Source organism: Pholis gunnellus, assembly GCF_910591455.1.
Source record: "Pholis gunnellus genome assembly, chromosome: 2".
Classification (NCBI taxonomy): Eukaryota; Metazoa; Chordata; class Actinopteri; order Perciformes; family Pholidae; genus Pholis; species Pholis gunnellus.
The window spans coordinates 6,863,102-6,876,219 of record NC_136536.1 but is presented as its reverse complement, the minus strand read 5'-3'; the positions used below and the strand labels follow the sequence as shown (position 1 = coordinate 6,876,219).

Sequence of the window (13,118 nt, the reverse complement as noted above, 5' to 3'; positions counted from 1 at the left end):
CGGAGCAGTCTCAGCGTAAGACGTATCAAAGTTGACTTTTCGGTGCCCTCCAGGCCTCGTACTTAAAAGTTACGGACCCACAGTGCTTTTTTAAGAGTGTGAAGAGGGGGTGGGGGGGGGGGGGGGGGGGGGGGGGGGAATACCCCCAAGGGCCCTGACAATCAGTTAGGCTGGAGAGAAACACCTCCAGGATGTAAACATTACATTACCGAGTGAGAGTGGGTCGTGGCCCCTGGGTTTAACGGGAGATGTAACCCTCAGTTGTTACGGGCCATCATAAGAGCCGCCAGACGACCGGCAGGGAGATCAGCAAGGACAAAAAGGTTAAGGAAGCACTGCTCAGCTCTCTCAGTGGCTAAAACCCTACACACAGGGAACCTGTCGTATAGAACACCGAGATAGTGACGCACGTCTGACGAGCTGGCGCTCTACGTCAATGAACAGCCCAAAAAACTGGAAGGAGTTAAGATCCAGCATGACAGCTCTATGTAAAGAGCTGTAAAGGCCGCTTTTGACGTCGTATTTATGTGAAGGTATGAAGCTCTTTCTCTCTCTCTCTCTCCCTCTCTCTCTCTCTTCCTCCTTTTTTTTCACACTGACCGGCCTCACAGGAACACTGAAAATAACTTAACCTGCTCAGCAATGGGACTTTCAAGTCAGGGTTTTTGTTTTTTTTTTCAGCGAGAGAGCTCCCGGTGTCGGAGAGAGAGGCCTCCACATTAACGACTGGAGCCCATTTGTTAAGTTCAGCTATGTAGATGAATACATTAGGACTACACGCCACACTGAAGTCATTACTATCATAACCAGATGTCTTTATTTTATTTTTTTTGTCACAGCCACAGACGGATCCCTCGTCTAGTGAGGGTGCTTTTGTAGCTCAATAGCACCCCCTGGTGGGGCTCTGCCTGCTGGCTGGCACACTGACGTCCACACAGTGTTTTATTATCGCCTCCCCTCACATGGACAGCAGCAATTTGTTTACTCTCATTTGAAACATTAAAGTAATTCTACATCAAAAAGAATTCATGTTTTTGAGGTTACTGACAGCGAACTCTGACTGGGGGTCTGTTCGTTGTTTTGTTTTTAAGCCTGCCAACAATGTTGCTGTGAACAGCTCAGAAACAGCTGCACCTATAATGCATTTTGGGTTTTTTCCTTCTTCTCTTATTTAAATTACGCAGCCACTTTTAATGTCTTGCAGGACTCTTTTGTTCCAGGCAAACGGTGCAACGCAAATCAGTAGATAGAAAGGAATAGCACACGTTTAGGCATTAAAGTAAGAACACACTGTGTTATTGATTAAGATTATATTACATTCTGCAAATCAAAAGTTAAAGAGTTCAAAGTTTGACACAACTGAGACCATTAAAACAACAAAAAAGAACATAAACATTGAATTAGACATGCACATAAGGTTAGAAAGCTCAAATAGTGTTCATGAAATTCTATAAATTACATTTATAAGTTGCTTTATCGTCTAAGAATGCATACGTAACTCACTCCAGGCTGGTCTTAGCAGTGAGGAAGCTCAGATGTGTTACATCTTAATCTATATTTTCAAATGAGTTGCTTAATTACTCACCCAAAAAGTCCATGGGCCTCTCTGAATGAGAGCAGATCTCTCTCATGCATACGTTTTGCAATCAAAAAAACAGCCCACTTAAGAGGAAATGAATAAGTCTAGTGCATTTAATTTTAAGTTAGTGAGCCGTATTAAGTAGTGGGGGGGGGGGTGGGGTAAAAGTCATCATTTTGTCCGATGTGTAAAGCAGTGTAATGAGCAGGCTGCTGGAGACCCTGCTCTCCATCCTCCCTGCTCTCCCTCTCGTGTGATGGCATTTCATTTTCAAGTGCGATGGGGCATCGCGAGCGGAGCGGGCACAAGAACGTTCTGATGCCCGCGTCTCAAAAGCACGAATATAGGCCAAGTAGTGGGCTATAAATGGCATTTGAAGAAGAAGAAAAAATACACCATACTATCCATAATAAATTAAAAAAAATGCATCACTTCTTACTCGCTGAATGCCAGAGGAAAATGCTCGCGCTTCAAGCGGGAACTAAACGGGGGAAAATGTAAAAAAATAAAAATAAAAACAAGACTAATACATGTTTAAAAAACAGATGTTTAAATCAACCTGCAGATAGCGGCTGCAGAGAGAGAGACGTGTCGACACATAAACTTACACAACCGAGCCGCGTTTTTTTTTTTTTTGTAAAGCTGGGTAATAAGGGAAGAAGTTAGTCGATGCCAATGACATGTTGTCATTAACTTAGCCTTGTTGTTCACAACTTGAATTTGCTCGTCATTCGAGCACGAATCCCTCCGCACAATGAACGGTAAACCGCGTTACTTTTACCACTGTGTGTCCCCGTGGCGGTGCTTTAAATGTGCGGGCTACGGTGGGAATAGTATAGCTGGCTAGAATGCAAGCTAATATTAGCTGGCTAGGTGATGTCTCCACGTTTTAGCTGCCGATTCGGAGGAAAATAGCGGAGCCGTTTTCTACCCGAAAAATCCTCCGCTTGTCCTCGCGCGTGTGTCATCTCCGCGCGGAGTTGCAGCTGTTCTTTAAAAAAAAAATCACACGGCGGTCATACTAGTAAATTAATCCCATTATATTTCTCTTACCTTCCGGCTTGTTTTCGGCAGCCATTTCCCCTTCACGCGCAACATCCTCCTCCTCCTCACGACCGTGGGTACCACGCGCGTGCACGGCGAGGACAGCACGAGGAGGGACTGGAGGAGCAAGCGGCGAGTCGGTCCGACCGAGGAGAACTTGCTATTGGCTGCGAGGCGGTGACTGACAGAGAGGCTCCGGGATGGAGAACACATCTCCCCTCACCTTGACACCACCAGCCGGGTTTTTGTTTTTTCTGTTGTTGTGTTTTTTTTGTGTGTTTTTTTTGCAGGTCTGGCATGACGCTTTTGTTAGAAGCTGGTGACGTATTATTATTAAAAAAAAAAAAAAAGATTAATGCTCAGTGGGTGAGGCTACGTGTTGTGTCCTTAATTTAAACTAATTAGTGAATATTAAATGTTTGACTTTGAGCCCGCTGAAGTTGTTTTACACAGAATAAACAATGTCTTCCCCGAGAGAGAAGAAACTCGGTTAGTGCGTTGATATTAAGCTAAATTACTGTTTAATGGCCTTCATTAAGTTGTTTTTTTCAACATATCTTCAGAGATACCGTCTGCTGATCTAAAATGATAATTGAGGTTTTACCTGTTTCATGCAACTGATAACAGGAAAAACAAAACGTGTCATTTTTAGATAACCATCCATAACAGCGTTAATTTGTGCTTGTCTTGTTTTAATATTAAGGCTCATTTTGCTATGTTTAATCCACTACGCAGACTGCCAAATGTGAGCTGCAGGGAGTCCTGTGTACATAGTCTATTAAAAACCAACAATAAAACACTGCAGACATATAAAACTGTAGGGATGGCCTGCACAGTCTATCAATCGAGTGTCCAGACATCCGTTTACATTTGAAAGCCTGTGGACTAGTTTGTTCCCTTTAGACATAACTGATCTCAGATAGCGGCACCATGATGCTATAGAAGCTGCAGGATCAATAGGAGATGTGGATCCAGCTATGAGGAGCTGCTGGTCCATCTGAACATCAGGTATACTGGGGGGGTCAAGACCACTGCTAACACAGCGACTTTAAGTCCGTTCACTATATGCTGTCAAGGTTCTCAACTTGCATAATTGTGGTGCAGATGGGCCATCATAGGCTTGACAATAGCATGGCTACGTTAAATGACTCCGGGCAATCTAATCACAGACCATTGTGCTTAACAGACAGTGATTTTTGGCACTCGCGTCATCTACAGCACTTAAGGACAGCCTTCATCCTACATTAACAGGATGGTGGCCGCCGGTGCTGAAATGCAATGTATAGTTTGAGGGGGTGGTGCTGAAAGGACAGCTCCTCTGCTGCCTCGTGCGCCTCATGCAGTCAACGGTTTGTTGTTATTGCAAAGAGAGTAATAATGAACTAATGAAAGGCCTAATGCAGTGAAGCAATTTTCTCACCCCTTGCCTAAATTGTTCCTAGGTGGATAGAATGCAGATATTATCCTTTTAGAGCGAGGCATATGTACCTATCTGCGATATTAATTGTACTGAATTGGAAATGTAACACTATATTCAAATTAGTGCTTTTTAGAATTAACAAGTGGCCTAGCTACACATCATTTACAAAATAATAATAAAAAAATTGATTAAAAGGAATTTAACAATCTTTGACTGTAGGTTATGAAGATACCACTCTATTGTTTTACTTTAGAGACAGATAACATATCTTTTATACGGGATGGTGCCCTTATAAAATCTACAATAACGATGAACAACTGTACATTTTAAACTTGGTATAGAAAAGCACGTTCAAGGCAGCATGAACAAGCCAATGAAGCCGTGAACACAGCTGCCGTTCTTGTCATTCATCCCCACCACACGGGGGCGACAGAGAGCGCGGAGAAGTCTTTGAGCGCCGTAAATTGCGCGAAGAAGAGATGACCGGTTGTAAACATGGCGTCTGCCTTGGACGATGATGAGATCCTTCATGATGATTACTATTCCCTGCTTAATGTCAGGAGAGAGGTACAATGTGCAGTTGTGATCCGAGTGGATGTTTGTGCTGGTGCACGTGGCAGTGTGTCCACGAACGTCCTACGGTTGATGGCCAACGGTTACCCGTGCAATCACATGTAACGTTAGCTAGGTAGCTAGCCTGTGACCCTCGACATTGATTTCTGTGCTGTGACTCCTCGGCTGGAAACTTTACAAGAACAGGTTGTCGGGTTACGACTTTAAAAACAGCTGTCGGTGGATGAAGTAAGATAGGTAACCGTGTGTTACTGTGGTAATCTGGCTGCTAATGCTAAACAACTGACAGCTTTTTTCAGTTTAATAATGATCTTTAGGACTGGATAGTGCTAACTAAGTTAGCTAATGCTATAACTTTACTTCACGGCTTCATCATGTAGTATTTACAGTTGATCAGACTACAATATAAATATGTTGTCCGGTGTCTGGGGATCGGACCCTTTCGGTCTTGATGTCTGTATTTGTAAAGCAGAGGACATTATGTTCTAATGCTAAGTGGCATTTTACAACACACAAATACCTTGTGGCACAGGGACATGCTGTTCCAGAGCGACTCAGTGTGCTGCGATATTAGAGTTCATATATTTGCTTAATGTGTGCATAAAATACTTTAATTCAAGAATAAATTAGGAAACGTTAAATCAGTCTCATCGTGTGTTATGCAGTAAAACCCAAAATGATTCACAGTCCCTGTGTCAGAGATTTAAAAAAAAAAATAATTTTAACAATAGCATAGATTGCATGCATGTGTACTCTTAACTATGATGATTGGGTCAATACCTTTTTCTACTACAGTCTATTTCACAATAATGTCGTTGTTACCTGAATGTAAGCAGCTAGTTTCTGCTCAGACTGTTCTGTCGTCCAACTTCATGGAGTTCGAATACGTGCTGGATAATCAGACAATTAAGTTGGGGGTTTCTAGCCATAGCTGTGTGTTTTGTACACTGTTGATCAAGTTTTCTCCTTCACATTACCTTCCTTTTCAAATGTCTTGCTTCAGGCAACACAGGAGGAGCTGAAGGTGGCGTACAGGCGGTTGTGCATGCTGTATCACCCAGACAAACACCGGGACCCTGAACTGAAGCGTCAAGCAGAGCAGCTTTTTAACCTCGTACATGAAGCGTATCAAGGTAAGTAAAGCTTTGATTACGCCATTTAGTCAACTCCCTCTTCAGCTGCACATGAAGCTGATGTTGACTTCTATGTGTTACGGCCTACCTGGACACGCTATGTTGGCGGTTAACGTTACTGATGGGTATCTATGTCTTTCTAGTGCTTCGGGAGCCGCAGGCACGAGCTATCTATGACATCTATGGCAAGAGGGGACTCGATGTTGATGGATGGGAGGTAAGTTGAATGACTGTAGTGGCCGAAAACAAGCCACAACATGCAGTCAGAAACAATAGCCAGTGTGTGGATTGACACTCCGTAAAGCCCGATATACAATAACCTCTGTGGTGTTATGCAGGCCGGAGGGTTGTTTCCCGATGAGACCAGCTCAGTGGAGTTCTGTATTTCTGTATTTCTGTATTTCTGTCATGTCCTGTACCTCTTATCTGCAGCCTGTGAATCAGCCAATCCACCGGTTGCTTTGCTCTCAAATCACATCTTTGTACTCCAGGTGGTGGAGAGAAAAAGAACCCCTGCAGAGATTCGGGAAGAGTATGAGCGTCTTCAGAAAGAGCGAGAGGAGAGAAGGCTTCAGCAAAGGACCAACCCAAAGGTATGTCAAGGGGAAAGTAACACACCTCACATTGAACTGAATGTTACTTAAAGAGTCATTGGGCATCTTGTGCATATTATTGACATCATTAATCAACACGGTATTCTTTCCCCGAACATGTTATTTGCAGGGAACTATTAGTGTGGGTATTGATGCCACGGACCTGTTTGACCAGTATGAGGAGGACTATGAGGATATGGCCGGAGGGGGAGTCCCACATGTGGAAATCAACAAGATGCACATATCGCAATCCATAGAGGTAATGGGTCGCTCCGGATTCTACTTTAGCTTTTAAGTGGCATTCTTACGATATGTTTTGGATTGAACGAGCTGTAGCCACGATTCCATTTGCGCTGGTTTTAGCTAATTCTCATTAAAAGACTTGTTGTCCTATGTGTTCTACCACAGGCTCCTCTTACCACAAAAGACACGGCCGTTTTGTCCGGCTCCCTGTCAACCCACAATGGAAACGGAGGCGGCACAATTAACGTGGCCTTTAGAAGAGTCACCTCAGCCAGTGGGTGGGGAGAGGTATGCTGCATTCTCTCTCATGTCTGCCTTTGTGCTACAACATGCAGTGACATTTTAAGATGTGAATGGGCATCTGTTGGGTGTGTGTGTGTGTGTGTGTACACAGGTAGAGCTCGGTGCTGGAGATACCCATGGACCTGTCTTAGGAATGAAAATTTTCCGGAACTTGACGTCTCGATTGTATGTGTAGAAATGCAAGACTCCTCCATTTTCCCTTCAACTTGAACAAATCAGTAATTTTTGTATTCATTTGTCGCCTCAGCTTCGTCACCGCTCAGTGCAATCTCCAGTTTTCCTCCCGAGGCGTGCGCCCTGGGGTTACCACGATGCTGGCCCGCCACCTAGACAAGAACACTATGGGCTATCTACAGTGGCGCTGGGGCACCCAGTCCTCCATGAACACCAGCATCGTCAGGGACACCAAGAGCAGCCATTTCACCTTCGCAATGCAGGTTAGCAGTTCTATTTACCTTCAATGTTAGCCAAGACACCGTAAACGCTTCCTTGTCCGGATTGTGCCAACATGTTTTACTTTTTTTTGTCTCCGCAGCTTGGCATTCCTCACACTTTTGCGATGATCAGCTACCAGTACAAGTTCCAGGATGATGACCAGACGAAGATCAAGGGCTCAGTAAAGTATGTCGTCAAAGTGCTGTGTTTATTATTTGGAGAATGTTATCATAAATCCATATTGAGACCACTGTTGTAGGTCATACTTGGATTTTCTTTCGTGTCAATCTGTTTGTACAGTAACTCCTCTATCCATTTATACATATTTGGTAGTTTTTGTGCAACAACTGACAGCTCGAGTAAACTTTGAGCAAACTGACTGCCGAGGGAGAGAGAGTGACTTCTGTCTCGATGTTACAGATCCGGTTTCTTTGGGACTGTGGTGGAGTACGGTGCTGAGAGGAAGATCAGTCGACACAGTGTCCTGGGGGCCACAGTCAGCGTGGGAGTGCCCCAAGGTGTCTCCCTGAAGATCAAGTGAGTGAAACCTCTTTGCTCCACTTTCCAGTTTGATGCGGGTTCCTGCGGGTTCTCCTCCACAGCGCTGTTGCCATGGCACCCATAGGGATCGCGGCATGACATCACGCCAGCCGGTCCAATGAATTTTTTCGACAAGTTGTGTGTTTGTGCTGGGGCTGCATCTTTTGAGGATGTAAACAAAGGATAGGAGCCCATTAAGATGCTAGTTGGTCCTGGGATATGAGTTTAAGATAAATTAAGCTTATCCTTTATTAATCCCACAGCGTGAGCATAAAGAGCACGTACACATTTTTAGGAACAATCGGCACACGATTCTCACTGTCCTGTCTAACCTAAAGAACTCTCTACCTGCAGACTAAACAGAGCCAGTCAGACGTATTTCTTCCCTATTCACCTGACTGACCAACTCCTGCCAAGTGCTGTATTTTATGCCACAGTTGGACCACTGGTTTGCTACCTCGCCATCCAGCAGCTCATTATTCGGCCCTACGTGCGGGCCCAGAAGGAACAGTAAGAACCCCTTCACTTTAAGTTCTTTCATCCAAGAAATGTATATTGGAAATAGCACCGCGTGTATTATCACGGGCAGTTTTTTTTTTTTTTCTTTTTTTTTTTATGAGCTCATTTCATTTCTCCATTTATCTTTCAACACACCAGAGACTTGGAGAAGCAGCAGGCGAGCTCGGCCTCAAATATAGCCAAGAAGAAACAGGAGGCAGAGGCTGCTGTGAGTATTTTACGGGCTTACGTGCGACTGCGGTTACCAATCCTACGTGGTGGTTCGGCGTCGGATAAGAGATGCAGGTCTTGTCTTGAAATATTACACGTCCCACATCAGGGGGCTGAGATGGGATTAGATAGGAGGCAAAGTCTGAGTGAAAATCATTAGTATAATCCATATGATTTGAAATCTCATTGTTTGTGTCTGTCTCCTTCCTTTCCTTTCCTTCCGTGTGCCCTTTTTTTTTTCTAAAGGTCTTGCTCATGCAGGAGTCTGTGCGCAGGATTATTGAAACTGAGGAGTCTAGAATGGGTAAGATCTGTAATACGCATGCGCTTATCCCGGGAATAATGTTTTTATTAAGCAGGTTGTGAAACTATTTGATTATCTTACATTTGGAACAGTTTTTAAATACGTTTTGTAGGCGAAACAATTTGATGCCCGGTCGAACGTTACTTCAAAGTGTCACTTCTGAGATGCGGTGCCTGTTTTCATTATGTGAAACAAGACTTTTGTTTTTTATCAAAAATGTCACTGCTGGTAAATATTCTGATGCAGTTCACACGTCAAAAAAACAAATCTTATATCTAAAGCAGAATACATGCTTTTAGTGATCTTCTTGAGCAGTTCACTGCACCTGCAACAGGCCAGACTAGTGTGTGGGACCGATAATGTCGAGTTTGATTTTGTGGAGAGCTTTTAAAATAGTTACAATAGCAAATAAAGGAAATCAGTGGATTTTTTTCAAAGCCCCTGCTGCTTTTGTGATGAGTGATAATTGGCATTTTTTAGTTTGCCGTTGTTAAGTACACGGACAAAAAGCCCTCTGCAGTCATTTTCACCTTGGGGAGTGTTGCAAGTGATAATTGGCTTGTGACACCTGTCACTGTAGAGGTTGCTTTAATTTTAGTATCATCAGAGGTCCTTTAGTCTTTGCACTTGTAAAGTAATGTTAATAGCAGGGTGTGTGTGTCCATGTGTAATGACAGACACACACACACTTTATTATTCAACGGACCACTCTCTATGAAATAGTTATGGTATTGTTTATGTCGCCTGCAATTAAAATTAATTGTGCTGTCTTGTTGTTATATACTTGCAAAAAAACAAAAACAAGTCTCCAAAATGACATCGGGTCTGTTATTAAATATGTGGCTGAAATGTCTAACGCGCAAGACTGAAATGATTATTCCGTGGAAGGTGACTAACCCTTTTGAAACACATTAATATAACACATGAACACATTACGTCTCCAGTTGATTCACACCGTCTTTGATGCTGCTTCGTTAAAACCAGGCCTCATCATCCTCAACGCCTGGTACGGCAAGTTTGTGACGGACAACAGTAGAAAACACGAGAGGGCAAAAGTCATTGATGTGACTGTGCCGCTGCAGTGTCTGGTGAAAGACTCTAAACTCATCCTCACTGAGGCCTCAAAGGTAAGAATTTAACCAAACCCGATACTATAAAGTAGATTTTACAGGTGTAATGTTACTGCATCCCATTGATACAGCACAGAGTATTGTCCTGGTACGCAAAACATGTAAATATACAGTACACATACTGGTTATAAATGTATTTATAAAGTGTTACAAACTGATGTCCTCAACTCGCTGCATGATGATTCAGTCTGCTGCTGCCGTCACATGACCTTATGTTGGCTTTCCAGTCAGGACTCCCTGGTTTCTATGACCCCTGTGTGGGGGAGGAGAAGAGCCTGAAGGTGCTGTATCAGTTCCGCGGAGTCATGCATCAAGTCCTGTCAGGAGACACCGAACCACTCAGGATACCAAAGCAATGTGAGTCCCATGTAGAATACAGCACAAGGGGACTCCCTCGTGTTGGGATCGAGTCACAGTTTTGCATCCATTAAGGCGAGACAACACGGGCAAAACATGGGTGTGTGTGTCAATTTTGAGAGTTTGGTCCACGTCTTCTTTCAGACTATTTCAAAGAAAACGACAGTTGGTCTATTTACGTTTGTAGATTTCTCCTAAAGCTGTTGCCTAGAAATGAGTTTTATGAACATTAAAGCATGTAAACATGTTCTAGAAACCCCAAATACAGGCAGGAACCATGAAATGATCCTAATTTGTATCCTTTAAATTAACAATTTCAGAAAACGTGTAATACAAAATCTCATCACAAATACAAATAAATATGTAATCATTTAATGTAATTATTCAACTGGGGAAGTTTCATGATGATATCTATGAGTTATTTTTTTTTATCCTACTCTCCTGTAGTGTCTGTTTTCTCAAATCTCCACTTGAGCAGCACTAACGTACACCAAACGTTCCAGTTCAATTTCTGTCTATATTATTACAGAGGGTTCTCATTCGTAGACTTTTTATTTTAATGGCTGTTGACAGTATTTTCTTTTGAGGTATCCAAAATTCCCTCTGTAAAAACCTTTGACTCTAATATGTCAACAAAACAAGACAAGACTGTTGCACCTGGCTTTATCCAACGTTCAGATTTCTGTTCTGGAAATGTAGGCAAGATAGCGCAACTTTAATAATGCCTAATTTGCATATTCAAACACAAACGTCAGAGAACTTGTATTACAAAATATGAATTGCCTTAATGTAAATAATCAACTGGGGGAAGTTCTATTATATGTATTAGGTCAAAGTTGTACTCTATTCACCTGGGGCGCCTCTGCTAAATGTAATATTTAGCTACTTCAGTGCAGGATCAATGATTTGGTAGATCATCTTCAACTGTCTAACCCGCCCCTGTTTCAGATCTCACTGACAGCCGGGGGAGCTGACTTGAACCCTAAGTCATTGTAGACGAGTCAGTGTAGATGAGAGATGAGTGATGCAACGTTTCTGAGAATATTGTATCTCAGAGACGCTCCTAAAAATCCACTGAGCTATTCTGCCAGCAGCGTTATTTCTGACTTCTCTGTGATTGTTTCCACAGCTCACAGGATTGACGCAGACACATAGGAGCTCCTCGGCTGACCAAAAAGACTCATCTCTCAGCTGGTTGACAGAAGATGGATAAAACAAAAAACCTGTTTTACATACGACGCGGATTGGAAGTCCTTGTTACTCAGAAATCATGCATTTCCCTTTTCTTTTCTTTGTTTCTTTACATTCATTTAAATATGCAGCGCGGAGTGAAAGCATCACAGACTGGATTGATCGTAATTCAGGATCCATGGACAGCGTTGCGGCCTGCTTGAAAAATTCTAAAGAGACTCCAGAATCGATGGCTACCATCTTATGTCCCAGGTCTTTTAGCCTCATTGGTATCCATTTCTTTTTGGTATATGGCTTGTAACTTGTGATTGAGGTCTATGTACTGTATTGTACACAAACTGCAGTGCCTACATGATTGAATACATGAATGCACCTTTGTTTATTTGACATATTATTAAAATCAGTCTCTCTCATGTTGCGCAACCATTTTTGGTACTTTTTTTTTTTTTGTATAGCTTCATAAGATGAATTGTTTTAGATTATTTTGGTTTAATTGACTGGTTTGTCCATTTCATCAAGAAAAGAAGACCACTGAAATGTGTGAATTTGAAGGATAATATGAATGTTAAAGGTGAAACATCACAGCTTTAGAACTGCATATAGAAAGTGTTGTGATTGTGTAGAGTTTAGAAAGAGAGTCCATCACTTAAACTGAGTCAACATGTCCGTTACGCTGTAGGTCTTCTCCCGATGAGCCTTTCCTTGATCTGGGTGAAATGCTAATGAACCTTCCCTCCCTTCACTTGTTTGTGTGGAAAGGGGAGGATTAACTGGAACCACTATAAGACCAAAGAGTGCTTAACTCCCTGTGAATAATGCAACCCTGCCTTTTTCAGGAATAATAATGAGTGGATCATGCAAAGAGGGCTGAGATCTACTGACCAAATGCTCCCTGAAACCCAAAACAATGTCTCTGCAGTGATAATTCTCTTGAAGTTTGACAAGTTCTTCATTGGCCCAATCTATTTTTCTCCGTATTTTCTCCAGGATAACTGAATGATATGGTTTGACCAGAAGAGCAGGATTGAAAGGTTTTTAAGGCTTGAGACGGTAGTCCCAGTGATGAAAAGTGTTCATGATGACCGTAGATGAAAGATTCCATCAAGAAATATCTTTTTATGAGTAAGATTTCTCTTTAGGATTTATTTTTAAGTTCCACCTGTGTGCGTATGTCTTTTTGCCTGCTGTATTTTTAATGTGGTTGAATCCCACAGGCTGGATCCATATATGTGAAATAGCCTAATTGATTTTTTTTATCTCTTCAGTTCAACAACACACTTTACAATACTGTAGCATTTTTAAAAAGCAAGATATCTGACAATGTTAATGCAGTTAATGTTCATTTTACAAAATAGTGCAATACCGACTAATGCAGCTGGTGTTGATTACAGACACACATCACCCTGAACACACAACTCACGTGTGTCACAAACAGAACTTTATGAATACTTTATTATCCTGAAGCAAAAGTGATGTTTCTCAAATTAGGTGAACAACAGGCTCTTTAGATACAACAGTCCTTTTAGTTTAGTAAATATAAGTGA

The 13,118-nt window shown here is 42.3% G+C and overlaps 2 protein-coding genes across 2 annotated transcripts in view; one reads left to right on the top strand and one right to left on the bottom strand.

Annotated features, from left to right (window-relative positions):
• The window catches only part of camta1a (calmodulin binding transcription activator 1a), a gene marked incomplete at both ends in the record, with an annotated part of 267,332 nt that extends 264,096 nt beyond the window's left edge, over positions 1–3,236 (bottom strand). The window contains 3 exon segments of the mRNA XM_079175695.1: positions 2,633–2,751; positions 2,753–2,790; positions 3,228–3,236. Coding sequence (XP_079031821.1) covers positions 2,633–2,751; positions 2,753–2,790; positions 3,228–3,236 — 166 coding nt within the window.
• Positions 3,237–4,530: 1,294 nt separating this feature from the next.
• dnajc11a (DnaJ (Hsp40) homolog, subfamily C, member 11a) lies at positions 4,531–11,971 on the top strand. The gene is made up of 16 exons (XM_079169995.1): positions 4,531–4,610; positions 5,620–5,749; positions 5,893–5,966; positions 6,241–6,342; positions 6,473–6,601; positions 6,751–6,873; positions 6,980–7,053; positions 7,136–7,325; positions 7,424–7,509; positions 7,744–7,860; positions 8,218–8,373; positions 8,521–8,590; positions 8,839–8,896; positions 9,881–10,023; positions 10,254–10,383; positions 11,513–11,971. Exons 1-16 carry the CDS (start codon positions 4,539–4,541, stop codon positions 11,536–11,538), a joined length of 1,680 nt encoding a protein of 559 aa, XP_079026121.1. The 5' UTR covers positions 4,531–4,538; the 3' UTR covers positions 11,539–11,971.
• The last annotated feature ends 1,147 nt before the right edge of the window (positions 11,972–13,118 follow it).